Genomic DNA, 27,994 nt, shown 5'->3' on the forward strand with positions numbered 1-27,994 from the left:
AACTTGGATACATGAACAAATGATTTAAAAGGTAAACAATTTGTCAAACAGATAAGAAGAAACATAGACACCATGGACACAATCAAAGCTCATACGAAATACAGAGATGTAATGGGACAATTCAGTTGTGAAAGACCAGAGACCATTGACCATTTGTTTGCGAAAATTCTAGTCTTTGTGACCAATATATAGATAGTAAAGCACACTTTGGTACATCAATAGATACAAAAGTTTGATTTATTTAAAAAAAATGTCACTGCGTTTTTTTTTTAAATCCACATGTCGCGTTCTGATTGGTTCATAAGACCTTCTTTCCTTTCTCTCTTTAAGACATCTTCTTATTTGATGTCTCTCCTATATATATATATATATATATATATATAATATATATATAGGGGTTAGTTATTATAAAACAGGTATTAAAGTAAAACAAATAAGACAAGATCTTGGCCCTTAGATCATGATAAAATTGATACACGGAGATTCACATATATATTGATGTACGATGATTTTCATGATGCACGGTGATTTCTAGAATAGGAAAATTTATTGTTTTACATGTTTTACTTTAATACTTGTTTTATTTTACCTAAAACCATAATATATATATATATATATATATATATATATATATATATTTAGGGGGACAATCAAATAAGAACAGTTTTAAAATAAGAACGGTGAGAACACTTAAAAAACATCAATTTGATGCATTAAAAGTCCATAAAACTAACATAATGTTTAACTAATTATCATTATTTAAGTGTTTAACAACACATTGATCCGTCAAAATCAAAAAAATCACGTTTTTTGGTGGATGCATTATTTTGAAGAATATGCATCCAAGATGGATGCACAAAACAAAAAACATGATTTTCTTGATTTTGATATGTCAATGTGTTGTTATACACTTAAATAATGATAATTAGTTAAGCACTATGTTAGTTTTATGGACTTTTAATGTATCAAAATGATGTTTTTTAAGTGTTGTCACCGTTCTTATTTTAAGATTGTTCACACTGGAGTGTTACTTTATATTTTACCAATCCGGTCAAGTGGGATGTCATATGTATTTTTTTTTTTATTTTTTAATTTCTCGATCTGTAATTTTCTATTTTTTACTTCCTATTATGAAATATTTAAATTTTGTTTTAAATAGATTTCCATTCAACTACACAAGAATCTTTGATATCATGATCATATACATTATTGGGGTTGGGTTCCTTGGAAGGTTGCGTGTGTTAGTTTTTCACATAACAAGCCCATCAAGCAAACTCTTATGCTCTATTTATTTGGGCTCCTATTTTGTTGACTGGTAAATCTGGACTTGTAATCCTACCATGTAAATATGTTAATGTAATAGCTGTGTTCCTTATGCTTAATAAAAACCGCCGTTGAAATAATAAAAATAAAATTGATACAACACGTTTTCTTTTCTTCATAACTGTTGGACAAATTAGTGATCGGTGCTAACATAACTTTGGTAAATTAGCTATGAGTGCATGTAGTATCCTTGAGGGCCTGGCTATAACTCAAACACTCGAATGCCTCGTTCACCTTTTTAATTAGTGCCTCCTTGGCGCTGGGTGCTTTGTTGGTCATTGATGACAATGCTTTATAAAACCCAGTCATTAAAATTCAAATGCAAAGATAATAGTAAGTCATTCACAATAGAATCTGAGGACTTTATTGGCAAAACCCCTTGGTAGCTTAAATATTGACTCAAAATAAACAAATGAATGAAAATAAAAAGTGGACAAAGATTACGGGACAAAGTTGTTGCTTAAGTATGCAAAGATAATAAGTAGTAAATCTAGGCACTACGGTGAACCATAGTTTGAATTGTGGAATATCTATAAAATAATTAAAAGAGAGGATTAGGGGTACACTTATCACCCTTTATCTTTCCTTTTTAGCCTAATTCTTCATCCTTATTAATTCCCTAATTTTTTAATATTAATCTAAATTAATTTACACTTTTTGGTTTTTCATCACCAATTTACACTTTAACCCAATCTAAAACAATTAATTTACACTTTTTGGTTTTCCAACACCAATTTACACTTTTTAACTCAATTTAAAAATAATTAACTTACACCTTTTAATTTTCTATCACCAATTTACACTTTAACCCAATTTATAAATAATTAATTATACTTTTTGGTTTTTCATCACCACTTTACACTTAAAAATAATTAATTTACACTTTCTGATTTTTCATCACCAATTTACAATTACACCCAATTTAAAAATAATTAATTTACACTTTTTGGTTTTATTGGTGATCTATAATATAACTCACGTACGACAACAAACAAAAAAAGTTACGCTCAACTACAAAATGGTTTTTCTTTTTATATACTTTTCACATAATTAACCATTATTATTTTTTAACATTGAATTCTTATTTTATTGTTATTATTATTTCTTTTGATTTAGTTTGTTGTCCATTATAAGTCTTTATGGCTTTTTCTTCAACAACAAAAAATATGACCACATTAGTTCATCTTGAAGATCTTAAGCCAATACATATTAACCATCATTTACTACTCCGTGTTGTGTATGTATGGACTGTTTCGGAGTAGAACAAGTCGAAGAAAATCAAAACGTTCGAGATGGTATTTGTTGATGATTTGATATGTATTTTTTAAATTATATAGTTTACACTTTTAAAATATAAGAAGCTGTAAATTTTTTTATTTAACTAAAGTTGAAAAAAAGCGGTAGTCTGGAATCAATATTTATATGGAGTTAATTTTCGTATGTTTCTTTTTTAACTTTCGTCTTGATTAAGTTGTGATATATGACTTAACTAATCTAAATATTATATATTAAATTTTTTATTTGTAACCTATATTAACTATTAGGATTTACGATTATACCTTTTGATAACATTTTAGATATAAAGTCTAAATTTGCTATGAGTAGGTTTCTGATTACTTTAATATATTGACTTTAATTATTTTGATATTGTTTTGAAAGTAGTTCATTAATATTGTATACTTAAGATTTACGATTATAGCTTTCTATAAGCTTTTAGATAAAAAGTCGAATTTTGCAATGAGTAAGAATATGATTATTTTAATATATCGACTATGATTATTTTGAATCTGTTTTGAAACTAGATCATTAATGGTGTAATTTTTTAGCTGTTGTTATTTTATCAGGGGAAAATGCTACATTTTCGGATCTATATGCAAAGATGTTAATTCGATTTTTATGGTTAATTTGTGTGGGGTTTATTTTTTAAAATTGGATTAAATACATTGAAACACACTAAGAGAACTTATCAGTTTTTTCCATATTTTTTTTTTTTGCTATTTATAGGGCACTACCATACATGGCTCGGTCAATGGTGAATTGGCGGGAAATTTTGAAAGTATTTTGACCGATGAAGTGACTATTTAATGTATTTGAATTACAAATTTTTTAGCTTTAATTAATATATTTTGAGACTACCCGTTCATTGGACGGACATGAACATTAGTAAATAAGGAGAAGATAATATAGTCACCGTACATTGGGTATTAGGTGTAATTATTATTAAAGAAATAAATACGGAGTAAATTGAATTCGACTAGCTAGATAGATATCCTAATTCAATTCAAATTCGAATAATTAAAATTGTATGTTAATACTGTACGTTTTCTAATTCTAATTTGTGTTTTGTTAGGACTATAATAAATCGATTGATATGTAAATTATTCTTTTCCTCTATCTTTTCTCTATATATAGACCGTCGATCTACATACATAAATTAAAAAATCAAACACAAATTATTATTCTACTCTATTCAATTCGTAGATCGATCGTCCTTCAATCAACAAATTCTGTAGTTATTACTTTCCATATATATGTTATAAAAACATAAGATACTTAATTTAGGGCTAAACATATGGAGGAGTGCAGGATCGATGTAGAAGTAGTAAGGCGAAATAGTAATTGTACATCAGAGGATGTTAAGCTTGTCTCGAAAGTTAGAGACAGCTCCAACTATTTTCAGGTTTTGGGTCTGCCATGGCCGGGGTGGAGTTCCACGAAAAAGATCAAGAATGCGTATACGAATTTATCTAAAAAGCTCGATCCACACAAAAACAAAGCACCCGGCGCCGAGGAAGCACTTAAAAAAGTGAACGACGCATTCAACTGTCTGAGTCATAGGCCCTCAAGGTTCCTACATGCATTCATAGCTGATTGGGATTCCAACGGCGACTCGTCACACCTCACAGGCGTGTTATTTATTTTGGGTGCTATAATCGTAATACTTCCTTTTTTTTGCATCTCGCCCGACCCCACAACCACACCATATGAAATAAAAGTGTCCGGAGATTATAAGTTACCGATGACAACGAAGGAATATGGAATCGTGTTTTATGTGACATCACAAGATGAGTTTGAAGAGAAATATCCATCCAGAACTGTTGCACGCGTGTTCATTGAACATAAAATCTTAACGGATTACCGAAGATTGCTTCAAACTTATTGCTCTCACGAACTCGACTGGTATTCAAAACGCCCAGACTTTCCAACTCCTATATGTGACAACCTTGGGACTATATTTATAGGTTAATGATTAAGCTCGCTATTGTTTATACTCGTAGAAAAACATTCAAAATTAGTTTTAATAATTCTATCCTAGCTTTATGAAGACTACTTAATTTGATCTTAATTCTAGTTCGTTATGGCACTACCTATCTAGCTATTTAATTTACTCATGTATTGCGACTTTTATCTTGGTCTTATTGAGAACTACTAGTTTCTTTTCGACATTAATTTGTTGGGGTGTTAATTAATTACATGTTGATATCTATAATTGGCAGTGCATGTCACAGCTAGCTGATTAACATATATATGGCTATACTCGATCTATAGCAATATATAGCGTGGTTGTATTGTTACTTTCACGCAAATCCTTTTAATGGAGTAATTGTGTTTCTGTTCTACCATAATTTGCACTTGTGGAGTTGTGGTTGATTATTATTTATATACTCATTATACTAGACTAGATCCTGAGATGGGTAGTTACTTTGGAAGTTAATTAATGAATAGTTATAATTTAATTCATTAAGAGTAGTTATTTTGGAAGTTAATGGATAGTTGTTATAATTTAATTCATTAAGAGTATATTTTGATTGTAGAAATGTACATATAACGTGTGTACGTTTGCTACAACGATTCTTACAAATACACATGTTAGTCAACCTGTTTGATCATCGATATGATTAATGATATATTTTTCTCAGTCAAAAAGCTCATCGTTTTTCGAATTCAAAGTTCTTCTTGGAGAACTTTATATATCTCGTTGTTTTCAATGGTAGTTAGTTGAAACATATTGCTAAGAAAATATGAGAAACAAAGTTTTCTATTTGATGTCTTCAAGTATTCGTTCGTTATATGAACACTATGTTAAGCTTTCTTAATTACTTAACTTTTGGATTTGGATGTTTTATTATGCTTCATTATATGATCGAAAATTTAATGTTATATATTAATTTTAATCATTTTTTGAGATATTATTACTCGATGCCTGGCTAACTGGCTTTCGTAGTTTATTGTCATGAAGTGACGATTGACATTGAAAGAAGAATTAAAGTGCACTCACTGTTTACATATGCCTGTGGTTTCATATTCTACAAACCATATACAGTATTGGTAGAGATCTTTTATGAGTATATAATTTGAGTCTGTATATATGTGTTGCTATCTGCGCGCTTACTAGAATATATGATGTGATGATTATATAAAAAAGTTTGAAGAGAAATTAAGGGCCATCTTACAAATGCAAATAAAATTTTGAAGAAAAAAGGTGACATTTGACTCTCCCACCAATTTCATTGTGATTTGATCAAATCTCTCTGTTTGCAACTACGAAGATCTAAAAGTCAAAGGACTTGTATATATCTCTTATAGATCTTTCACTTTGTTCCCATAGGCAAATGACATATGCATCTTCCTTCCAAATAAGGGACGAATTTCTTCATTTTTATCATAAGTACTTATCTTTTTAATAACAAACATAAGCCTTAACTTCAAAAAAAAATTATGATAGTTTTGTAATTTAAAACAAAAGGCTATAAATGATAGGTTTGTAATGTAATGCAATTGAAACTGAATTTTATAAGTTTTCTAGTCAAAATCAATGTAATTTAAACAAAACTTAAACAAATAGGCATTACTCCATAAATGATAGTCTTGTTCATATATGTCATTGCCTGAAATGTTCTTGTTCTTTTAAACTAGTCGTCACCACAGGAAGTATCAGTAAGAGTATTCGTTTTATAATTAGGTAAACTTGATGATAAGTTGCACACAAGAAGGAAAGAAACGATCAAAGATTTAGAGACAAACAACTAATTAAATTTTGGTTTTCAAATCAAAATTTGGGCCCAAGTAAAAAAATAGTTTTAATGGGCTCTTTTGTATTTGAAAATTTGGACTAAAAACTCAAAGACTCAAAGTCAACTGAGTCGTTCACAAAATGCCAAGATGTGGGCCTCTATCAAGCGTTTATACTTTTGTAATTTATTAATTATTTAATTTTAAATTAATAACCAAAAAAATGTAAAATGGTTAATAATTAACAACCTTTACCGAAGTTAAGAAATGATCCTTATTTCTTGCAACCCCGAATGTATTTTTGTACCTTACGTAAAATCAAGAGTATCCTCTCTATATTAGATAAAGGGTAAAGTTATCCACATTTTAACTTAAACAACATTTGGTGTTATTTTACTTAATTTTGTTTGAAAGTAATTTCAATATGACATGTTATGTTTATTTTAAACTTAAAGATCTTAATCTATGGTTTTCTTGTGCTTCTCACCACCCTCATTGGTTTGATTAAAAATATAAAATATATACATAAAATTTAAATATTTTGAATTGAACTCAAACTTAAAATCTAAAGTTATTATCAAGTGCCACAAATCCACAAAAAGGATTCTAGTTAAAAAAAAATTCTTCACCATTATAGTTTTTTATGCATTATGTGTTATGTTTAATTTTATAACCTTTAATTAATAATATACTCATAGATCTCTTTTATTATACCAGCACCACCAACCACAATAATATTACCCCGACAATAAAAGCAACATTCGTCTTTTTACGTTCTGATATTTGAAATTATCAAACTAGAGAAAGAACTACTCCAACTTTGTTAGTAGATTGTAAATTTCTTTAGCTCTTCATCCTCAAATGAAAGAAGTTTACATAACAAACATAACATGCCACACAACATAATATTATTTTTATTTTACTAATCAATCATAACATTCCACACCCCATAGCTACTCCAAGGTAGGAGATTGTAAATTTCTTCAACTTTTCATCCTCAATTGAAAAAAGTTTACAACATGCCACACAACATACTTTTATTTTTATTTTACTAATCAATCATGAATCTTGCGATATTCAAAAATGGGTTGTAACATAATAAAAAAAATGGGATTAGTGTTCTAGAATGTAAACAACTTTACACGAATTGTCATAGTGTGTATCAAACTTAGATCATGTGCATTGTATGTAATAAACTTTCAAATACCGTGTATTTTATGTATCCGACCTATAAAAAAACTTACAAGTGGCAACCTATATGGTTGTCACATATATGCGAGTACATACATTGCATATGATTTGAAACTTCATTACATACAATCCACATGAGTAAAGTTTGATACATACTATGACAATCTGTATAAAATTGCTTACATTCTAACGTACTAATCCCTACAAAATTATCTCTCTTGTAGTTTTGTTTTTGCTCTAAAAGTCAAGAAGAAGTTATCGACTATTGCTAGTTGGCTAGTATTGTTTTGTAACATGCTTATAAATGATAAAAAAAATTTTTTTTATTAAATCCATAGTGATAAGGGTTATGCTAAATGAAACTCTAAGAGTTTTTTGTTAAAGTGCATTAAATAATTATACGTTTTGCATAAAATTTAAATAGTAGGCTTTTAATATGAAAAAAATACAACATTTTAATGCGTGTTAAATGCAACTATAAGGGATTCATTTGACATTTTTCTAATAATAACAATTAATTTATTGAATTTTTTACTGTTAAAAAGAAAAAGAAAAAAACATAAAAAATGTGATAATTATTAAACTTTTTTTTTTTGGAACATCGATAATTACTAAACATTTAAATAATTCATAAATAAAAAATAAATAGATGAGTATATAAATAAACTAACATGAGTTTTTTTTTCCAAAATAGTGTAATGACTAAAATTATTTACTAAATTAGTATAGTTTCAAAAATATTTACCATTTTAGTATAAACTTTATTTTTAACATTATATTTGTTAAATTTAAAAGCTAAAAAGAAAAATCAAAAGCAATGGATAGACCAATAAACTCAGAACACTAATTATCTCCAATTCATATAACCCAAATCGACAATAAAATCATGAAATATGCATACACAATAATGATACATTATTTGCTTAGGAAATCAAACACCCTATCAATTTTTAGCTTGAGCGAACTTGTTTGGTTCCAGAGTTTATTTAATAATCAACGATGGCATAATCATCTTATTATGCCGCTTGTCGGATGTCACCGTTAAATTGTGAATTTGGTCCCCTGGTTGTGAATCTCATTTGTAAAGCTGAAGTCCACGCTATCTGTAAACCATATTTGTATTCATTTGGTTGATGAGAGGTCTATCATGCATGTTATATTCTTGGTTTTAACAAAGTTTGTTATTGAAATTAAAGTCTAGTGACATTTACAATTTACTTCCTTTTCATTGCCTTGTTTTGTTTTAAAAATAGATGTATTGATACATGAATGATTAGATTTATACAAGAGATCGGTACTGAACGAATGATCTTTCTTTATAAAATTTTACTAGATCTTAAAGATGACAAATTATGGTTTTGAGAACTGAAGAGCGATTAGTGTTTATGAGTTTGTTTCCTAGTCTATACATAGCTAATTACAATTTATTTATTATTATTTTTAAATGAACATATATAATAATAAAAATAAAATTTTATACTAAAATGATAAATATTTTTAAAATTATACTAATTTAATAAATAATTTTAGTCACTATACTATTTTAGAAAAAAACTCAAACTAACATTATTATTATTATTTTTAACAGCAAAACTAACATTACTTGCAACATTCTTTATTTACTTCACTACATTATCATTATTCTTATTTTTGCTATTATACTTTTTTTTTTTTAATAAGCGGCCAGAAGCCTCCAGAAGCTTACAAAACGAACTCTCTCGTTTACTTTTCATATATAAACCCTAATCCCCTTCCTTCTTTCTGTATCTATCTATATATATATTCCAGAATAATAATCCCCCAAAATCATCGAATCTCAAAAACACACAAAAACACAAACAATCTTTTCCGATGGCAGACGAAGCAAAAGCTAAAGGCAACGCAGCTTTCTCAGCCGGAAAGTTCACTGACGCCATCAATCACTTCACTGACGCCATCAATCTCGCCCCAACAAACCACGTGCTTTATTCAAATCGCTCAGCCGCTTACGCTTCTTTAAACCAATATTCAGAAGCCTTGTCAGATGCCAAGAAAACCGTCGATCTGAAACCCGATTGGTCTAAAGGCTACTCTCGGCTCGGCGCGGCTCACCACGGTCTCAAACAGTACGATGAAGCCGTTTCCGCGTATAAAAAAGGTTTAGAAGTTGACCCAAGTAATGAAACATTGAAATCTGGGCTTAAAGATGCGGAAAGTGCGAAACTTTCGTCGTCGGGTCGACCCGGGTCGAGTCAACCCGGAATGGGGAATTTGTTTGGGGAAGCTTTTGGGTCGGATATGTGGGCTAAGTTGACTGCTGACCCGGCTACGAGGTTGTTTATGCAGATGCCGGATTTCGTGGCGATGATGAAGGATTTACAACGAAACCCGAATAATTTGAATATGTATTTGCAGGATCAGAGGGTAATGCAGGCATTGAGTGTTTTGTTGAATGTTAAGATGTCAAAAGGGCCAGGTGGGAATGATTCTGATGACGTGGAGATGCCTGATTCGCCACCGAAAGAGCGAAAAAGGCCTGCAGATGAAGCCGAGACGGTTAAGGAGAAGAAAAGAGAGGCAGAAGTTGAACCCGAACCTGAGCCAATGGATGATGATGAGAGGGAATTGAAAGAAAAGAAAGCGAATGCGCAGAAAGAGAAGGAAAAGGGGAATGCTGCTTATAAGAAGAAGGATTTCGATACTGCGATTGAGTGTTACACGAAAGCGGTTGAATTGGATGATACGGATATTTCGTTTCTTACGAATAGGGCTGCGGTGTATTTGGAGATGGGAAAGGTATGAGCTTTTTGTCAATTTAAGTTGAAGTTTTGAGCTTTTGAATGTATCTATCTATGTATATATATATATATATATATATATATCAACATGTAGCTAGTATATTGTGCCATATTTGCTTCTTTTGTAGTTTAGTACTAATTCGAATGCTCTGCATATAGTTGAATGTGGACTTTGGTGATTAATTTTTTGAATGTGAAAGCTAACGTTTGCAACTTTGAATGTTAGGGATGTCTAGTGTGTAGTTTTGATTGTTTGTAGGATAGTCTCAATTTTATTGAACTAAAGTGTACTTTGTTGGGTGTACTTATGGGAAAGTATATAAATATGCCTTATTGTTTGAGGAGATTATTGTCAGGTTTTAAGTTTTGTAGTTAAAAGGTTGCAACTTTAGTCTTTTAAGAACGTATTATTTGTTCTAATGTTTGTGTGTGATGCAGTCCTAAGTATGTTGACAGTCTTTTGTATGATATTCAGCCCTGCTGAGTGCTGAGTAATCTTACGGTTTATTTTGGTTATAAGATTTGATGGCTCTTTGTGCATGCTATTTGTTTGTTGTAGGTTATAAGAAGCTACTTTTCCAGTTTTCCATCTTTTTGGTGCCATAGTGAGTCTTAGCAATTCCATAACATGTTTGTTGCTTACTTGGTTTTGGCTTGCTTGTGCTCTTTCTGTTGCATGTTATACCTATTGTTGATCTGCACTAAGTTGTGCCTATTTGATTTTAGAATTGTTGTTAGTTCCAGGGAGTTTGTGCATAAAACTAAATTGCATATATTAAATAGATGTTTTTGTTTTGCCTGCATTATTAGGTGACTAGTGTCGAAACCTGATGTGACTTTTTATACCTAAATGTTTCTGTATGTTTCTTCTGAAGGTTCAAATCACAGATCATAGTGGATATCATCATTGACAGTGTTAATAAGAATTGTTTGCGTGTTTGGTTTTGTTGGTTTGATACATTACATCATGTCTGCTATTTTTTGTTCCGTACTTTTTGACATTATAATGGGCATCTCTATTTCATGGTTCATGCTTTTTGAGATGTACATCTTATGCATTACCTGCATATGTTTCCAACAGCGATTGGTGATAGAAAACATGTTTTTTTTTTAATGCTCAAAACTTGATTTCACTATTTAGTATTGTGTAAATGACTATCATTTGCTATATGCAGTTTGATGAATGCATCAAAGATTGTGAAAAAGCTGTGGAGAGAGGAAGGGAGCTTCGTTCTGACTATAAGATGGTTGCAAGGGCTTTGACAAGAAAGGGAACTGCTTTGGTTAAGATGGCTAAAACATCAAAAGACTATGACCCTGCAATTGAGACTTTCCAAAAAGCTCTTACTGAGCATCGCAACCCAGATACTCTAAAGAAGCTGAATGATGCAGAGAGAGCAAAGAAGGAGCTGGAACAACAAGAATACTATGACCCTGAACTTGCTGAGAAGGAGCGTGAAAAAGGTTAGCTTGTTATTTTTAGTGATGGCTATTTTACACCATATAGTAAGCTATTGTTGGGTTATTTTCTCTATATGTACAATTTAAGTGGCAATATTAACCAGATAAATCAGGATGTGGCATATTGGTTGGGAAGTCATTAGATGCATATTTTTAATAGTTAAATACATGCAATTACTGAACCACGTGATTAATTATTAAAAAGTAATCATATTGAACGTAGAAATTGGTTGAGAAGCTGCATTAGAAGTGTTTGTAGGTCAACGCCATCTGAGCAGCCCTGTACGATATGTACAAAAAATGGTCAGATTTGACCTGAACCTTACTAAAATTGCCAACCTACGACGTTGATGCCTTCAGTTATTTCTAATTCATGGTTTTCTTATGCATCTCTTCTTTGTATTTTTTAATGATTGTGATGATTAAATTACAAATTTACTGCAGGGAATGAGTGCTTCAAAGAGCAGAAATATCCAGATGCTATCAGGCACTACACAGAAGCATTGAGAAGAAACCCCAAGGATGCAAAGGTAGCATTTTCTTTTTCTTTTATACATTGTCTGGTCTGTGTACTCGCATGGTAAATTTATTCTTTCGAGACCTGTGGCGTAGTGTGTTGTCAAATTTCTGTTCAAGTGCCCGGAAAAAATTAATGAAGCAATATCTTGTGGCATAAAATCAACCTTATGTGTGGAATAATTTTTTGCTATACTAATTGCAATCATCACAATTTATTTTTATAGGCATACAGTAACAGAGCTGCTTGCTACACAAAACTTGGGGCAATGCCTGAAGGATTGAAAGATGCAGAGAAGTGCATAGAGATTGATCCAAAATTCTCAAAGGGGTACACCAGGAAAGGTGCAATCCAGTTTTTCATGAAAGAGTTTGACAAGGCTTTAGAGACATATCAAGAGGGCTTGAAGCATGATCCCCAAAATCCGGAGTTGCTTGAGGGTGTGAGGAGGTAATATCTTAATTTTTTTTCACATGGTTAACCTTTAAAATTGGCGATTTTGTTATTGTACATTACTACAAAAGCCAAATTACTATAATGAACTTTGATAATCTGTTATTGTACACTACTAAAATGGCGATTCAATTATTGTACATTAGATAAGTTGGAAGTGTCTAAATGGACAATTTTAGTTTGCTCGTATATTTATTTGTGTGCTTGTTATCTTCAGTTGCGTGCAACAAATTAACCGAGCCAGCCGTGGAGATTTGACACCAGATGAGCTTAAGGAGAGACAGGTTTGACATCTATGTGCTTTACTAAATACTAATTTGGTAATGGCGGTGGAGATGTGAGCTTAAGATGAATCTCTCTTTTGTTTACAGGCGAAGGCTATGCAAGATCCAGAAATCCAGAACATTCTCACGGATCCTGTTATGGCACAAGTACGTTTTCTTAACATGTGCTGTTAACGTTGTCTGATATGTATTTGCTTGAATTGGTGGTGACGTGTGTGCGTTTGATGGACAGGTGTTGAAGGATCTTCAAGAGAACCCGAAGGCTGCACAGGATCATATGAAGAATCCTTCCGTGATGAACAAGATTCAGAAGCTGATCAGTGCTGGGATTGTGCAGATGAGATGATGCTTTTCATAAAACCTAGCTCCTTTTTGCATGGATGTCATTTGATAAGAACACGTTAATTGGGTGTGCTTTTTTGATGAATCATTATTGAAACTGATCAAAGTTTTAGGGATATGTGAACTTGGCGTAATTTCCGTTCTTTTAATATGGTTTCGTTGTGTTTTATCCTTCTGTTAACATCCTTCATAAGATAAGAGTATGCAAATAATTATTTAGTTTTGTACTATTTAATCGGAATCTTAAAGTAATCACATCCTAATCTTAATCATACGGACGACTTAATTGATCGCCTCATGACCAGTTTCAGGATACTACATGATGGAAATCAAAAGTACACCAGGAAAATAACATTTATTTGTCACTCATCTAGCTTTTGTAAAATGTTTACCTAGAAAAAAGCCAGTTAAACCGTCAGGACTTGAACAAAGTGTGAGAATTGCAATCAATTTGGGTAAGTTTACAGTAGAAGTGATATATATGGGTTTAAGCTTTGGTTGTTTTCTACATGTAACTCCAAAACTGCGGGTTTTGTTGATCTATTTTGAGTAGCACACTCGGATTATTCTATCTAACAGACTAACACTAGTAGAACATGGACAGGGACATCTTTTGTTAATTATGTACAATGGCTGTCGATATTTGAACTCTCGAACTATCAGACTACTACTCTTTGTTTGGGACATACATGTATTGCTCAAGGTCTTTCAAATGGGCCCCAGGTTTGTGGATTCGATGGCCGACTTTAAGAATCTATTTTAGACATTTAAACACTGGGGTGTTTGGTAGAGTGGAATGGAAATGGGAGAAGGGAATGAGAATCACTCCTCTAGTTTGGTTGCACTAGAGAATAGAAAAAGAAAGAGAGAAGTGAGAATGATTTACATTCTCTCCATTCTCTATAAATTGGAGAGAATGGTGAGAATGGAAATGGTTTTATTTTTATTTTTTATTTATTTTTTATTATTGATGGAGTTTATGTCTTATTTATATATATTTCTTAAAGTATAAAATTATTAAGTTTTTTAAATTTTTTTGATATTTTTTTTAATTAACTTTGTTTATTTTTTTTTTAATTTCTCTTATGTTCATTTTCTGTTATTACCAAACAACTGAGTATATTCTCTTTCCATATACTTATTTTCTTTCCCATTATTTTTATTCTCTATTACATTTATATTCTCTATGATTCCATCGTACCAAACATCCCCTTAGAGCCAATGGGGTTCGTGGCCTATTGGTAAGGTCTTTGACTTTGGAGTATTCACCTGGGTTCAAGTCCCCCTTCTCACAATTGTGAGGGTGGATTAATAGGTTTTTTCGAGAGTCTTGGTTTACAAGAAAATGAGTAATTTAGGAGTATAATAGAATGTCGTTAAAAAAATATAAAAAAACACTTAGGATTTGATTGATTCATATATTAAAGTGTCGGATATGTTAAGGGAACTTTGTCAAAGGAGTTGTAACTTTTGAACGTGTGGACTGTTTAGTTATGCTCCCTGCTATGACCATCTAACCTTGGAAGGCATCCTAATTATGTGTCTCAATAACTGAATGGCCTAAAGCCCTAAAATAAATTTTCAATTATGGTCTTATTGGTTATAAATTTAGATCACTAACGGCCACTGGTCTACCCGATCATCTTCATTCCCCGAAGACTCACATGAAGAAACCCATCAAAGGCGAGAGAAACCCCCTGCACAACATGAAACCTCAATTTAGTTTACTCTTTTCTAATTCGCAAGATTGATACCTACACCTTATTTATATATCTAACTCATCTCATGCACAAGAAGTTTATTTTCTTTCAACAGTTGTTTTCTTCCAATTATATCAATGCTAAAAAGAATGTGAAAAGTAGTAACGTGTTACAGTCCTAATCTATGAATGTGTACAGATGCCCAACATTTGGGGTGGTCAATGACTTATTTTCTCATATGTTTCTCGTCAACAACCTTATCTATATCTATAGGAACTGGTATTCATCTTTTGTCCTGGACCGTGACCCATTTCATGTCAACTCGCAATTACTCAGGTTTAAAAACAATGTTTATAATATATACAGTATATAAAATGAACTTTCGCGGTAATGAATCATAAGACAAAATTTGTACATTGATATTATCGTATCAAATATGAACATAATTAGCTATTCCAACCTTGTTATTGCATCTTTGTTCCCCCGTACTATCTTTTTGTCTGATCATGTTTGGTCATAAATAATTTCAAGACAGCAACAATTTCTTGTTCGGCAAATCCTATACAAAATTCAATGGTATAAATAGAGATCATGACTTTAACACTATACAAACTCATTGAATTACCAATCCTTTTATTTCAATATGGCTAATTGGACCATCCTTATCCAACTCAAGTTGTTGGTACTTACTGTGCTTTTGGTACAACTCTGCGGAGCCAGCAGGTTGAGTATGTTTGATAAACTTGGTTCTACTGATGAACCACAAAGCAATGGCACAATATGGGCCGTTCTAGTAGCTGGTTCCAACGGTTATTTTAATTATCGCCACCAGGTGATTACTTAGGGAAGGACTTTCGTTATATGATTATATGAACACTCTTAACAGTTTCATTCCTCATAACATATATGAAGATAACTTAATCTAAGTGAAAATTCGTTATATGTATATATGTTTGCTACCATTTCAGGCAGATGTTTGTCATGCGTATCAAATATTGAAGCGAGGTGGCTTGAAAGATGAAAATATAATCGTATTCATGTATGATGATATTGCCAATAGTTCACTCAACCCGAGACCTGGTGTCATAATTAATAGTCCAAATGGCTCTGATGTCTACGCTGGCGTACCAAAGGTATGCTATCAATTGCAGACTCTTTTGCCAGTGATTGATTACATAAAAAACATGCATTCTGATAACTGGATCCAATGGGCCGAACTGACAAGAGACTTCAAACAACAGTATTCTACTAAATGGTCTAAATAAGTGCCAGTGAAAACTTGAAAACATAAAATTTCCAAAAGATCCCAAATGACCGGAAAATGCTTGAAGTCATCACAAAAAGCTCGCAATTTCTTTTACTTATAAATGACCCGATTCTCACAGACCATGAAACTTTCTCCCATTGAATTTAAGGTTGGCAAAATTGGAAAATGCGTGTTGCTGAGAGATCATGATCGTCGCATCATATCATGTCACAACTATTATCAGTTGGTCACAAATCCAATTTAGATTGATGCATAAACCACATACTTTAACAAAACCACTATGCTTAATATGAAAATATTGAACAATTTTTAGGATTATACGGGTGAAAGTGTGACTGCAGCCAATTTCTACGCTGTGCTTCTAGGCAGTGCATCAGCGGTGCAGGGTGGAAGTGGGAAAGTTGTAGCGAGCAAGCCTGGGGATAAGATATTTGTGTATTTCACGGATCACGGTGGCCCTGGAATTCTATGTAATCACGATTCTATTATTTGTTTTCGTTGACCAATATAATACTTCTAATATCTTATTTACTAATGCAATTTTCGTGTCAATTGCCACAGGCATGCCAACTGGGCCTTACATTTTTGCGAATGATTTCATTGAAGTTTTGGAATCAAAACACGCAATGGGTACCTATGATGAGATGGTAAGCTGCATTTCTCTTTTGATTAATTGAGTAGATCAACAAAGAACTAAAAATATATATGTCAAATATATGCAGGTTCTATATGTTGAAGCATGTGAAAGTGGAAGCATTTTCGAAGGTCTATTGCCTACAAACCTAAACATTTTCGTGACTACTGCAGCGAATGCAAATGAGAGTAGCTGGGCCGCATATTGTCCCAGTATGACACCACCCCCACCACCAGGTTTCGAAACTTGCTTAGGTGACTTATACAGTATTTCATGGATGGAAGACAGGTATGTATTTCAGACTTTCAGTATTTGTACAACGTAGTTTCAGCTAAATTTCCAATACATCGGTGACCAAAAATGACTATTTTCATGTAGTTTTTGATTAACATGTTTATATGATAACTTTTTTTTTTTTTCTGGTTTTTAGTGACTTGGAAGATTTAAGGATTGAAACTTTGGAACAACAATACTTGAAGGTTGGTATTATAGTTTTTCATTTTTCTGTTGTTGATTAATGATTAATATCTATAGAACTACATATATTTATATCAAAACAAATCAAAAAATACTTGTAGGTGAAGACGAGGACTTACAATAACAATTCTACATATGGATCTCATGTGATGCAATACGGTTCTCTGAGCATAAGCAATGAGACTGTCTCAACATACCAAGGTTCTGCTCCTGGGAACCTCTCTGCTGACCCACTTCAGTCTTTTGACTCAATGGGTGTTGTTGACCAAAGAGATGCGGATCTCTATGCAATGTGGCATAAGGTATGCATGTTAAAAGAATACTACACGACACTTGGATATGATTGCTGCGTTTTCTTGTAATGGACTGATGTTAAATTCTATGCTCTTCAGCACAATCAATTAACAGAAGGCTCAGAACAGAAACATGACCTACTTCAGAAAATTACAGAAATAACTGAACACAGGGCACATTTGGATAGCAGTGTTAATGTGATCAAAACCAGTTTATTAGGCAATGAACAAGGATCAGCAAGACCTGCAGGATCTCCCCTTGTAGATGATTGGAAGTGTCTTAAATCTATGGTGAAAAAACTTAATCTTTCATCTTTACTTTACCATAGTTGACTTTTCTCAGTTGACTTATTGCAACTTTTGATCAATTAAGGTTCGAACCTTTGAGACCTACTGCGGATCGTTGACTCAGTATGGCATGAAACATACACGCACATTCGCTATTTTATGCAACAACGGAATTTCTGAGAAAGCCATGGAAGAAGCTTCAAAGAAGGCTTGCAGCTCATATGATATGGGGCAATGGAATCCTGTGATAGTCGGTTACAGTGCTTAATCACTATACATGTAAAAAAGGTGGTAGATCAAACGGGCAAGGAAATGGTTTGTTTTGTTTTCATTTTTAGAGTATATCATTTGCAATAAATGTAAAACCGAACTGAATCAGCTCAAAACGACATGGTTCTTGTTCAATTACCAAACTATCTTTGTAATTTTGATTATGCTTGGAGTAGAAGAACAAAGGGCATCAGAAAAGTCAATAGTATGTGCAAGGAAACTTTTCTGTTATTGTTCTAATATAGTATGTATGCTGTCAATAAAGTGTAATCAATATGATACGATAACATGATTCTAGCTATCTATAAGGTTACTCATTCATTATATCTCCTAACTTAGAGAGCAAATTTCTTGTGGTAAATCTTCATCACTTATTTCAGTAGGTGACTAAATACAAAAAGTGACACTAATTAAAGACCAAGTATAGTAGTTTATGCTTGTGACATCCTTTTCTGTTACATATAACTTGCCAATAAAATGAGAAAAGTGGTAATTGATTCATGAGCTTAGGGGTACTTGATTTGGGTTATATGTGGCATGTGGTCAAAATGAACATTATCTGTCTGACCCATATGTTTCTACATTTTGACCCATAAAATATATTTGAAGGTGGCCCAATAAGATACAGGAAATTAATATATTTATCAACTTTCAAATGCATTCTTAAAAAATTTGTCAAGAAATGCTCCCTCTAAGGCTAACCTACAGCTGCTCACCCTCCCTAGTTCCGTTTTGCCCCTGAAGCTTGACAAGCCTATATGAGTGTTTTAGGTCTTACCATTTCAACAAATTATATTTGTAAGCTTTTAATAGATGATTTTACTTTGTCTCATTTCATCTAGTTATATATAAATCAAAACAAACCGAGATTCCATGATCCTTTATGACACCATGGGTACCAAATAAGTTCAAGGGAAACCTCATGCCAGTTCTCATGTTATTGAGTCGAGAGCATAATTTTATATTACTAATCTTCAGCTACTGTAATACGAGTATAAATCGATTGTTAGCAAGGTCACATTAATCATTTTTTACCACTAGAGACAGTCACGATTAGTGATCCAATTCTAACACCTAATCGTCGCTGCAAGATCCACCTAACCTATAATAGCAAGATTATTATAATTCATAAATCAAGAGTATGTTACAAGGATATCATATGCCCAGTCAATAAACAACAACATGAAAAAAACGAACTCAGATTAAACAAGTAGGATATCGATCATATCCAACAATAACATCTAAAATTTTCTGTCACCTAATACTTTTATGTAAAGAGTAGTAACATAGAGAAGTAAAAACCCATGATGAACACTTTTGAACGAAGAGAACAGTCAGTTGATATAATTGATACGTGGTTATAAGTGTAAAAAAGTTAACAAAATCTTAAGCATTCTTTGAAAGAGCTTAACAATAAAGTGAAACCATGCTATTTAGGAAGTAAGAACCATGAACAGATCTTGTCTATGTCCTGGGCCTCATGTGTCGACCCTGATTCTGCTTTTTTGGCCCAATCCTTTGACAGTGACCCTGCTCTCTGGCCATCTCCCTTTGACCCAGTGTCGTGTTACCTATGTTTTTATTATCAACCAGTTCCCATCACATTGATTATTTCAGGTTATTTAATTTTTCTTATTTGAGTTCCAGTTTGAACGTTCGAAAATCTTATTGCTTAAACTGCCGGAGGGGGTTGTGTTTAATTTCACATACTATGTTTAATATATGGGTTTGACCCTGTTGTATAATGGATTCTAATGTATGATCTACTTTATATATACACTACCAAATATACAGGATTATGTGAGGCTTTGTTCAAGAAAATGGAGAAACAGAATTTCGGTTTTTCATGCTAAATGGTGATGAATCAAAACACAAACTTGGACATTGCTATCTTCTTGTGAAACGAACAATAGTTTCTAACCGTAGTAGTTTTTAACTTATGTTTCCTACATCTTTTTGTCTGACCCAAACACCCAAAACCATTTTAGGCGGCCAGAATTTCTTGTTCGATGCAACTTTAACAACTCCTCCCAGTGTACATATATAGATGTGACCAGTTAAAGTTATTACATCATCATATCATTTTGCTTAAAATGGCGATATGGACCAGCTTTTGTGAACTCAAACTGTTACTACTTACAGTATTTCTGGTACAACTCTCCAACGCAAGCCGGACAAGCCTGTTCCATTCTGCCATTTCGGCCAATGAACAAGAAAACAATAGCACTGTATGGGCAGTTCTTGTTGCTGGTTCTCAAGAGTACCAAAATTATCGCCATCAGGTGAAACTTTCAACAAATTCATATTTGTAAACCGAATCTGAGCAAATAACTTTATGGTGTCAAATAAGCATCAAATTTATATCTATACCAAATTGTTGTATAATTTCACACACACACACACACATATAGGTGCAATTTACACGTTTAAGTATGAACAATGTCTAAAAAATATGAACATTTTTTGGGCATGGAGTAAATAAACATGTAAAGATTGTATGTTAATGCATCTGATATATGTTATCAATCCAGGCAAATGTTTGTCATGCATATCAAATACTGAAACGGGGCGGGTTGAAAGATGAAAACATAGTCGTGTTTATGTATGATGATATTGCCAATGATCAAAACAACCCACGACCTGGTACTATAATCAACAGTCCCAACGGCTCAGATGTTTACGCTGGTGTGCCAAAGGTACACTAACTACCAATCTTAATATTTTTCATCTTTATGATTGTTATGGAAACTTCAGTTGCAAGTACTTTTATTAGTCAGTGACATATAGTCCGTATACATAAATAATATGATACGTGAACCCATTGAATCATTGAACTAATCAATGATGGTGTTTGATAAGCATACTTTAACATGTTGTTAGGATTATACGGGCAAAAATGTGACTGCAGCCAATTTCTACGCTGTGCTTCTAGGCAATGTAACAGCAGTGAAGGGTGGAAGTGGGAAAGTTGTAGCCAGCAAACCTGATGATAAGATTTTTGTGTATTTCACTGATCACGGCGGCCCTGGAACTCTTGGTAGTCTCATGATTTAAATATATTGTTTGGTTGACCAATATGACAATTCTAATCTGCTTTCTACTGACATAGGCATGCCAAATGTGCCTTTCATTTACGCCAAGGATTTCGTTGATGTTTTGAAAACAAAGCATGCAATGGGTACCTATGACGAAATGGTAAGATATATATAGCTCTCAATCGTTTTCTGATCGAGAAGTAATCACCTGATTGTAAAATGCAGGTTTTATATATTGAAGCATGTGACAGTGGCAGCATTTTTGAAGGTCTATTGCCCGAAGATCTGAATATATATGTGACAACTTCAACAAATGCAACAGAACTTGGTTGGGCCACATATTGTCCAGACATGAACCCACCTCCACCCCCAGATTTCCACACTTGCTTAGGTGACTTATTCAGTGTTTCATGGATGGAAGACAGGTAATTTTCTTTTCACCTCACGGACACGTTTTAGCGTCTGCTTATTCACCACATATTATTTCCCCTTGATTTGGTCTCTCTGTATGAATTTTTGGTCTTAGTGACTCCACGGATCGGAGGCTTGAAACTTTGGAACTTCAATTCTTAAGGGTTAGTATTCAGTTTTTGTTTTAGGTTTGTTGATTTAATCTTATATATCTACAAGTGTTTGAAACAAAATCACAAAATAATTTATAGGTGAAGACAAGGACTTACAATTATAACGATACTTCTAGGGGATCTCATGTGATGCAATACGGTACTGTAAGCATGACCAACGAGACTGTTTCGGTTTATCAAGGTTCTGCTCCCGGGAACTTCTCTGCGGACCCAATACAGTCTTTCAACTCCATGGGTGTTGTGAATGAAAGAGATGCAGATATTTATGTAATGCAACAAAAGGTATGAGGAATCAAAGATATATACACCAAACCTGAATATGATTGATCCTTTTCAATTAGTGTTTTCATGCTATTTCATATTTCTCACAGTACAACCACTTAAAAGACGGATCACTAGAAAAGGAGGAACTATACCAGAAGATCAAGAAGATTTCGGCACATAGGTCTCATTTGGATAGCAGTGTAGGTATAATTGAAGGGTACTTATTAGGAAATAAACAAGGATCTGTTAGAGGTGAAGGATCGGCACTTGTGGATGATTGGGGATGTCTTAAATCCATGGTGAACAAACTTTTTTTTTTCTTTTTTCTTTTTCCATTTGACAGTTATTTGGATTTCTGATTACTTCTGTCTGATAAGCTATTGAAATTTTGCATTTTTAAGGTTCGGACATATGAGACCTACTGCGGATCATTGACTCAGTATGGCATGAAACATACACGAACATTCGCTAATTTATGCAACAATGGAATTTCTGAGAAAGCCATGGAACAAGCATCAAAGAAGGCTTGCAGCTTATATGAAATGGGCCAATTGAATCCTGCGATTATTGGTTACAGTGCTTGATCTTCACATAATTAAACCAGAGGGTAATCGAATAAGCAAAGTAGTACTTTCTTTAAGTACCTTCGTATTTGCATTAACTGTACCTCCAGTTGGAATCAAAGCTCAAACTGTGTGTTTCTTGTTTAATTACGATTCCATCTCTGTAATTTTGGTCATGCTAGGAAGAATAGAACAAAGGGCATCAAAAAAGTCAGTACTTTTTTCGTTTTGAAAAGTACTATATAAAAGTTATCAGTACGTATCATTGAAATGTAAGATTATAGCAAACTAAAAATGATATGATTATGATAACACACGATATTTAACTTAACTATATATCAATGGTCAAGATTACTGATGACCTGATGTGAAATCAAACACATCCAATATCTTTGAACAAAAATAGAAATTGGGTATTCTTTTCTTCGTTATTGGGTGAAAATACAAATAGTCTTGCTATACTTTTTGATCTTCGACTTGTATTTGGCGGGCTTTAACTTATTTTTGGCGTTTTTTTTTTTTTGCCACCTTTGAACTTACATATAATCGATATAAAACTTGATCCATAAAAAAGTACAACATGAAACTCGTAAACCTTTGGCCATTCTTTTTAGCTGCTTTCTGAATCACATGAAATGAAATCTGTATAGATATTGCTTTGTTCACCTGACCTGGCTGACCCATAAGTTTTCTTCATTTAAGCCATATTGACTTGTAACAAAAAAAAACCTAAGCATGACCCTAAAAATACAGGAAACTAAGATATTTTTTCAGAGTTTCACACATGGTTAAAGATTTGGCCAAGACCTTTCAGGGTGGTGACCAATACCCATTAACCCTCCATAGCTCTGTCACGGCCCTGCAGCTTGACAAGCTTGAATAAGTAAAACTTGAAGTTCTGTATGCTATACCTATCGTATACAAGTCTTTCGGTTTACTCTTAATTGATTTGGGATCTTAGCATTATTAAGGGCTTTTCTAAGTGGGTTTTATACTTTTATCATAAAACATGGCTATGTCCAAAGTTCCCAACTATTTTACTTAATGCACTGCCTCGACCTGCTTCACAAACATGTGATGCTCATTTTCTATGCTGTTTAGGCCCCATGTCTAGTTTTAGGCTCTGTCCATGTTCCGAGTGTGTTGACACTGACTCTGCTTTTTGGCCCAGTCCCTTAAAACTTACTCCTGCTTTTTTTGGCCCAATCGTTGACCATGACCCTGCTTTCTGGCCATCTCCCTTTGACCCATTGTGGTGTTACTTACGTTGTTGTATGGATCTCTGCTATGCTATTTCATGTAGTCATCAACAAATTATCACTATATATATAATTTAAGAAAAACCTTTATTTGTACTCGAGTGTGAACATTTGAGAATAATATTGCATAAACTGCAGGTGATGTGTTTGATATATCACTATATCAGATTATGTTTGATGTATGAACTTGAAGTAGTTTATATTTTTGCTATCAATCTACATGTTTCCTTGAGTTTTTGTGCATGACACAATTGAAATGGTCAGCTTTTTGTTTCCTGGTGGATAGCAATGAATGAAAAGACAAAGTTTGGACATTGATATCTTCGTGCCAGATGAACTTAACATTCTGACCTAGTTATATTTAATTCTTTTTCGATGCAATCTTTTTGTCTGCAACTTTGCTCAAAACCGAATACCATTTTAGACAGCTAGATTTTCTTGTTCGGTGAAACCTAAACAAACCTGTCCAGCGTATATATATAGATGGGTCCATTTAAAGTTACTGAACCATCAATCATTATGTTAAATATGGCGATTTGGACCAGCTTTTCCAAACTTAAATTATTACTGCTAATAGTACTTCTGGTAAAACTCTCCAACGCTAGCCGACCAAGCTTGTTCTCTACTTCCTTTTCAGCCAAAGAACCAGGAAATGATAGCACTATATGGGCAGTTCTTGTTGCCGGTTCTAACGGGTACTACAACTACCGTCATCAGGTGAATATTTACTGAAATTCTTGCTTGTAAAAAAGTATCTGCGCATCACCGATGGATTCATCTGTCATGACTTGTTAATGTACATTCAAAGACCTAAACAATAACTGTAGAACATAAGATAGGTTAGTAGATACAAACATAATAGACGAAATATTCAGACACAAAAGCGTAAGATTATTATTCTTACGTGCAGTGGACAACTCATGTGTTACAAATTGATATAGACAGCTTTAGAAAATGCACACCACCATTGACACACACACACACACATATATATATGTGCTAAGAGTTTTACACCTTCAAGTATGAACAATGTGTAGAAAATAAACAGTTGCAGATTCTTTATAATGCATCATTCTATCAATCCAGGCAAATGTTTGTCATGCATATCAAATTCTAAAACGAGGTGGGTTGAAAGATGAAAACATAGTCGTGTTTATGTATGATGATATTGCCAATGATCCAAGCAACCCACGACCCGGAACAATTATCAACAGTCCCAACGGCTCAGATGTCTATGCTGGGGTGCCAAAGGTACACTAACTATCAATCTTACTATTCTTATTCATTTTTAGTGTAATACGATCGTTATTGAATCAGTCACATACACTCTGTAAATATGATGCATTAACCCATTGATTCATTGAACTAATCAAACAGTGGTGCTTAATAAGAAAACATTGAAATTTTGTTAGGACTACACTGGCAAAACCGTGACTGCAGCCAATTTCTTCGCTGTACTTCTAGGTAATGCAACAGCGGTGCAGGGTGGAAGTGGGAAAGTTGTAGCCAGCAAACCTGAGGATAAAATCTTTGTGTATTACACCGATCATGGCGGCCCTGGAATTCTTGGTAATCTCATCTCCGAATTATGCTTTTTCTTGACATGATCAAAATCCTAATTTGTTCTCTACTAACAAAATTATTGTGTCAATTACCAAAGGCATGCCAATACTACCTTACATTCAAGCCAACACTTTCATTGATGTTTTGAAAACAAAGCATGCAATGGGTACCTATAGTGAGATGGTAATATAAATTTTCCTCTGACTTAATTACTCATCAGCAATGAAAAAGAGTAATCATTTGAATGTAATTTTGCAGGTTTTATATATTGAAGCATGTGATAGTGGAAGTATTATCCAAGGTCTGCTGCCTTCAGATCTTAACATATATGCGATAACTTCAACGAATCCAAAAGAACTTGGTTGGGCCACATATTGCCCGGATATGAACCCTCCTCCACCCCCAGGGTTCGACACCTGTTTAGGTGACTTATTCAGTGTTTCATGGATGGAAGACAGGTAATTCTTTTTCCTGCACACACTACTTTTACCAACAATATTGCTTTTTAATTAGACCACATTTGGTATATGCTAACAGTTCTTATTTATGCTGTTAATTTGGTCTCTCTGTCTGACTTTTGGTTCGTAGCGACTCTGCGAATTTGAGGATTGAAACTTTGGAACAACAATATTCAAAGGCAAGTCAAGGGTTTTTTTTTTTGGCCTTTTGTTGAATTAACTTTACAAATCTACAAGTATCTGAAAGACTGAAACAAAATCACATTAAATATATACAGGTGAAGGTGAGGACTTTAAATAGTAACAATACTGCTCAAGGATCTCACGTGATGCAATACGGTACTGTAAGCATAAGCAACGAGACTGTTTCGGTTTATCAAGGTTCTGCTCCTGGCAACGTCTCTGCAGACACAGTTCAGTCTTTCGGCTCAATGGGTGTTGTAAACGAAAGAGATGCAGACATTTATGGAATGCGACAAAAGGTATGATGAATCAAAGATATATACACCAAACTGCTTTAGATATGATTGATTCTTTAATTAGTAGTGGATTGATGTTATTATATATTTCACACAGTACAACAGATTAGAAGACGGATCACAAGAGAAGCAGGAACTATACGAGAATATCAACAAGATTTCCGCACATAGGTCTCATTTGGATACCAGTGTAGCCAAAATTGAAGGCTATTTACTAGGAAATAAACAAGGATCGGTACGCAACAAAAAAAAAAAAAAAATCAAATAAATATCGCATTCTTTTTATGGGACTTCGTTCGGGTTTTGGGTCTGATTAACAACTTATTCAAGACTCAATTAGTACACTAAAACATACAAGTATACTTACTTTTCATTCATATATCTCTTCGTGTAAAGATTCGGATAAAGGAATGAGTAAAGCAACGATTATCTTAACCCCCAATTTATTGAGTAATGTCCCATTACCCACTTCTAAGCATTGAATAGCTTATTTTCTACAACCAAATATCTTTATTCATTTCATTAGCTTTCAATCATTAGTAGGTTTAATTAAAGAGCATTTTCTTTTTTATAAAATGACTAAATTAACAATCATTTTTTAGTCAATCATTAATTCAGGTGTATGCATTAATATTTTTGAGAATATGCACTATAGGTAACTTAATTAACTAAAAATTAATTAAAAAAATACTTAATTAGCTAAAATTTTTTTGCTTATATAGGGTACTCTCACTTGCATGTGGATACGCCACTGTGCGGAAGGATCAGTGAGAAGCCAAGGATCGGCACTTGTGGATGATTGGGGATGTCTTAAATCCATGGTGAACAAATCTTTTGGGTTTTTTTTTTCTCTTTACGTTTGACGATTATTTGAATTTCTGATTACTTATGTCTGATAAGCTATTGAAATTTTAATGTTTTTAGATTCGGACATATGAGACATACTGCGGATCATTGACTCAGTACGGCATGAAACATACACGAACATTCGCTAATTTATGCAACAATGGAATTTCTGAGAAAGCCATGGAAGAAGCTTCAAAGAAGGCTTGCAGCTCATATCAAATGGGCCAGTTGAATCCTGCGATTGTTGGTTATAGTGCTTGATCTATATATATGAACACAAGACATATAAATCTTATGAGCAAAGAAGTAGTTTGCTTTGTTAAGATTTAAACTTTGTATTTGCAATAACTGCACGTAGCACCAGTTGGAATAAAATTTCGAACGAAAGGTCCTTAAAACCATCAAAACATGATATTAATTGGCGCCTGGTAACCCGATCACCTTTTTGGTAACCCGACCAGACTTTTTGCAGCGACTCTGACAGGGGGCCTGCTTTTATTCTGCCATATTTACCATTATAGACATGGGGGCCCGCACTTTTTTTACTTTTTGCAGCGACCCTCGCTGCAAAAAGTAGTAGTGATCGAGATACCAAAAAATAGTGGTGGGGATATGGGGGGCGTATTAATTTTCTTTTCAAATCTTATTTTTTG

The 27,994-nt window shown here is 33.3% G+C and overlaps 5 protein-coding genes across 5 annotated transcripts; all 5 read left to right on the plus strand.

The window, feature by feature from the left end:
- The first annotated feature begins 3,895 nt into the window (after positions 1-3,895).
- Positions 3,896-4,570, plus strand: LOC122601822. Its single transcript, XM_043774556.1, has one exon. It carries the CDS (start codon positions 3,896-3,898, stop codon positions 4,568-4,570), a length of 675 nt encoding a protein of 224 aa, XP_043630491.1.
- Positions 4,571-9,258: 4,688 nt separating this feature from the next.
- Positions 9,259-13,530, plus strand: LOC122600883 (hsp70-Hsp90 organizing protein 3-like). Its single transcript, XM_043773660.1, has 7 exons — positions 9,259-10,302; positions 11,480-11,768; positions 12,210-12,295; positions 12,509-12,732; positions 12,953-13,019; positions 13,107-13,166; positions 13,252-13,530. Exons 1-7 carry the CDS (start codon positions 9,379-9,381, stop codon positions 13,363-13,365), a joined length of 1,764 nt encoding a protein of 587 aa, XP_043629595.1. The 5' UTR covers positions 9,259-9,378; the 3' UTR covers positions 13,366-13,530.
- A 2,174-nt stretch (positions 13,531-15,704) lies between these two features.
- LOC122600884 (vacuolar-processing enzyme beta-isozyme-like) lies at positions 15,705-18,550 on the plus strand. The gene is made up of 9 exons (XM_043773661.1): positions 15,705-15,893; positions 16,030-16,194; positions 16,642-16,798; positions 16,890-16,975; positions 17,051-17,250; positions 17,393-17,441; positions 17,541-17,741; positions 17,832-18,023; positions 18,106-18,550. Exons 1-9 carry the CDS (start codon positions 15,705-15,707, stop codon positions 18,286-18,288), a joined length of 1,422 nt encoding a protein of 473 aa, XP_043629596.1. The 3' UTR covers positions 18,289-18,550.
- Positions 18,551-20,383: 1,833 nt separating this feature from the next.
- Positions 20,384-22,771, plus strand: LOC122599921 (vacuolar-processing enzyme-like). Its single transcript, XM_043772537.1, has 9 exons — positions 20,384-20,572; positions 20,822-20,986; positions 21,171-21,327; positions 21,400-21,485; positions 21,551-21,750; positions 21,852-21,900; positions 21,988-22,191; positions 22,281-22,472; positions 22,575-22,771. Exons 1-9 carry the CDS (start codon positions 20,384-20,386, stop codon positions 22,755-22,757), a joined length of 1,425 nt encoding a protein of 474 aa, XP_043628472.1. The 3' UTR covers positions 22,758-22,771.
- Positions 22,772-24,523: 1,752 nt separating this feature from the next.
- On the plus strand, positions 24,524-27,602 carry LOC122599868 (vacuolar-processing enzyme-like). The gene is made up of 11 exons (XM_043772465.1): positions 24,524-24,712; positions 25,082-25,246; positions 25,408-25,564; positions 25,656-25,741; positions 25,817-26,016; positions 26,147-26,195; positions 26,295-26,498; positions 26,593-26,730; positions 27,098-27,113; positions 27,264-27,316; positions 27,420-27,602. The coding sequence occupies exons 1-11, from the start codon at positions 24,524-24,526 to the stop codon at positions 27,600-27,602; spliced, it is 1,440 nt and encodes a 479-aa protein (XP_043628400.1).
- The last annotated feature ends 392 nt before the right edge of the window (positions 27,603-27,994 follow it).

Source organism: Erigeron canadensis, chromosome 5 (assembly GCF_010389155.1).
Source record: "Erigeron canadensis isolate Cc75 chromosome 5, C_canadensis_v1, whole genome shotgun sequence".
Taxonomy (NCBI): domain Eukaryota; kingdom Viridiplantae; phylum Streptophyta; class Magnoliopsida; order Asterales; family Asteraceae; genus Erigeron; species Erigeron canadensis.

What these genes read in the sequence shown, in the direction of transcription:
- LOC122601822 (XM_043774556.1), top strand. Translation starts at nt 3,896, where the DNA reads ATGGAGGAGTGCAGGATCGATGTAGAAGTAGTAAGGCGAAATAGTAAT.
- LOC122600883 (XM_043773660.1), top strand. Translation starts at nt 9,379, where the DNA reads ATGGCAGACGAAGCAAAAGCTAAAGGCAACGCAGCTTTCTCAGCCGGA. An exon ending in TGTATTTGGAGATGGGAAAG is followed by an intron (nt 10,303 to 11,479) that starts GTATGAGCTTTT and finishes TGCTATATGCAG; the next exon opens with TTTGATGAATGCATCAAAGA. An exon ending in ATGAGCTTAAGGAGAGACAG is followed by an intron (nt 13,020 to 13,106) that starts GTTTGACATCTA and finishes TTTTGTTTACAG; the next exon opens with GCGAAGGCTATGCAAGATCC.
- LOC122600884 (XM_043773661.1), top strand. Translation starts at nt 15,705, where the DNA reads ATGGCTAATTGGACCATCCTTATCCAACTCAAGTTGTTGGTACTTACT. An exon ending in CGGTGGCCCTGGAATTCTAT is followed by an intron (nt 16,799 to 16,889) that starts GTAATCACGATT and finishes CAATTGCCACAG; the next exon opens with GCATGCCAACTGGGCCTTAC. An exon ending in TCTATGCAATGTGGCATAAG is followed by an intron (nt 17,742 to 17,831) that starts GTATGCATGTTA and finishes TATGCTCTTCAG; the next exon opens with CACAATCAATTAACAGAAGG.
- LOC122599921 (XM_043772537.1), top strand. Translation starts at nt 20,384, where the DNA reads ATGGCGATATGGACCAGCTTTTGTGAACTCAAACTGTTACTACTTACA. An exon ending in CGGCGGCCCTGGAACTCTTG is followed by an intron (nt 21,328 to 21,399) that starts GTAGTCTCATGA and finishes CTACTGACATAG; the next exon opens with GCATGCCAAATGTGCCTTTC. An exon ending in GTTTCATGGATGGAAGACAG is followed by an intron (nt 21,751 to 21,851) that starts GTAATTTTCTTT and finishes TTTTGGTCTTAG; the next exon opens with TGACTCCACGGATCGGAGGC.
- LOC122599868 (XM_043772465.1), top strand. Translation starts at nt 24,524, where the DNA reads ATGGCGATTTGGACCAGCTTTTCCAAACTTAAATTATTACTGCTAATA. An exon ending in TCTATGCTGGGGTGCCAAAG is followed by an intron (nt 25,247 to 25,407) that starts GTACACTAACTA and finishes AAATTTTGTTAG; the next exon opens with GACTACACTGGCAAAACCGT. An exon ending in GGGGATGTCTTAAATCCATG is followed by an intron (nt 27,317 to 27,419) that starts GTGAACAAATCT and finishes TAATGTTTTTAG; the next exon opens with ATTCGGACATATGAGACATA.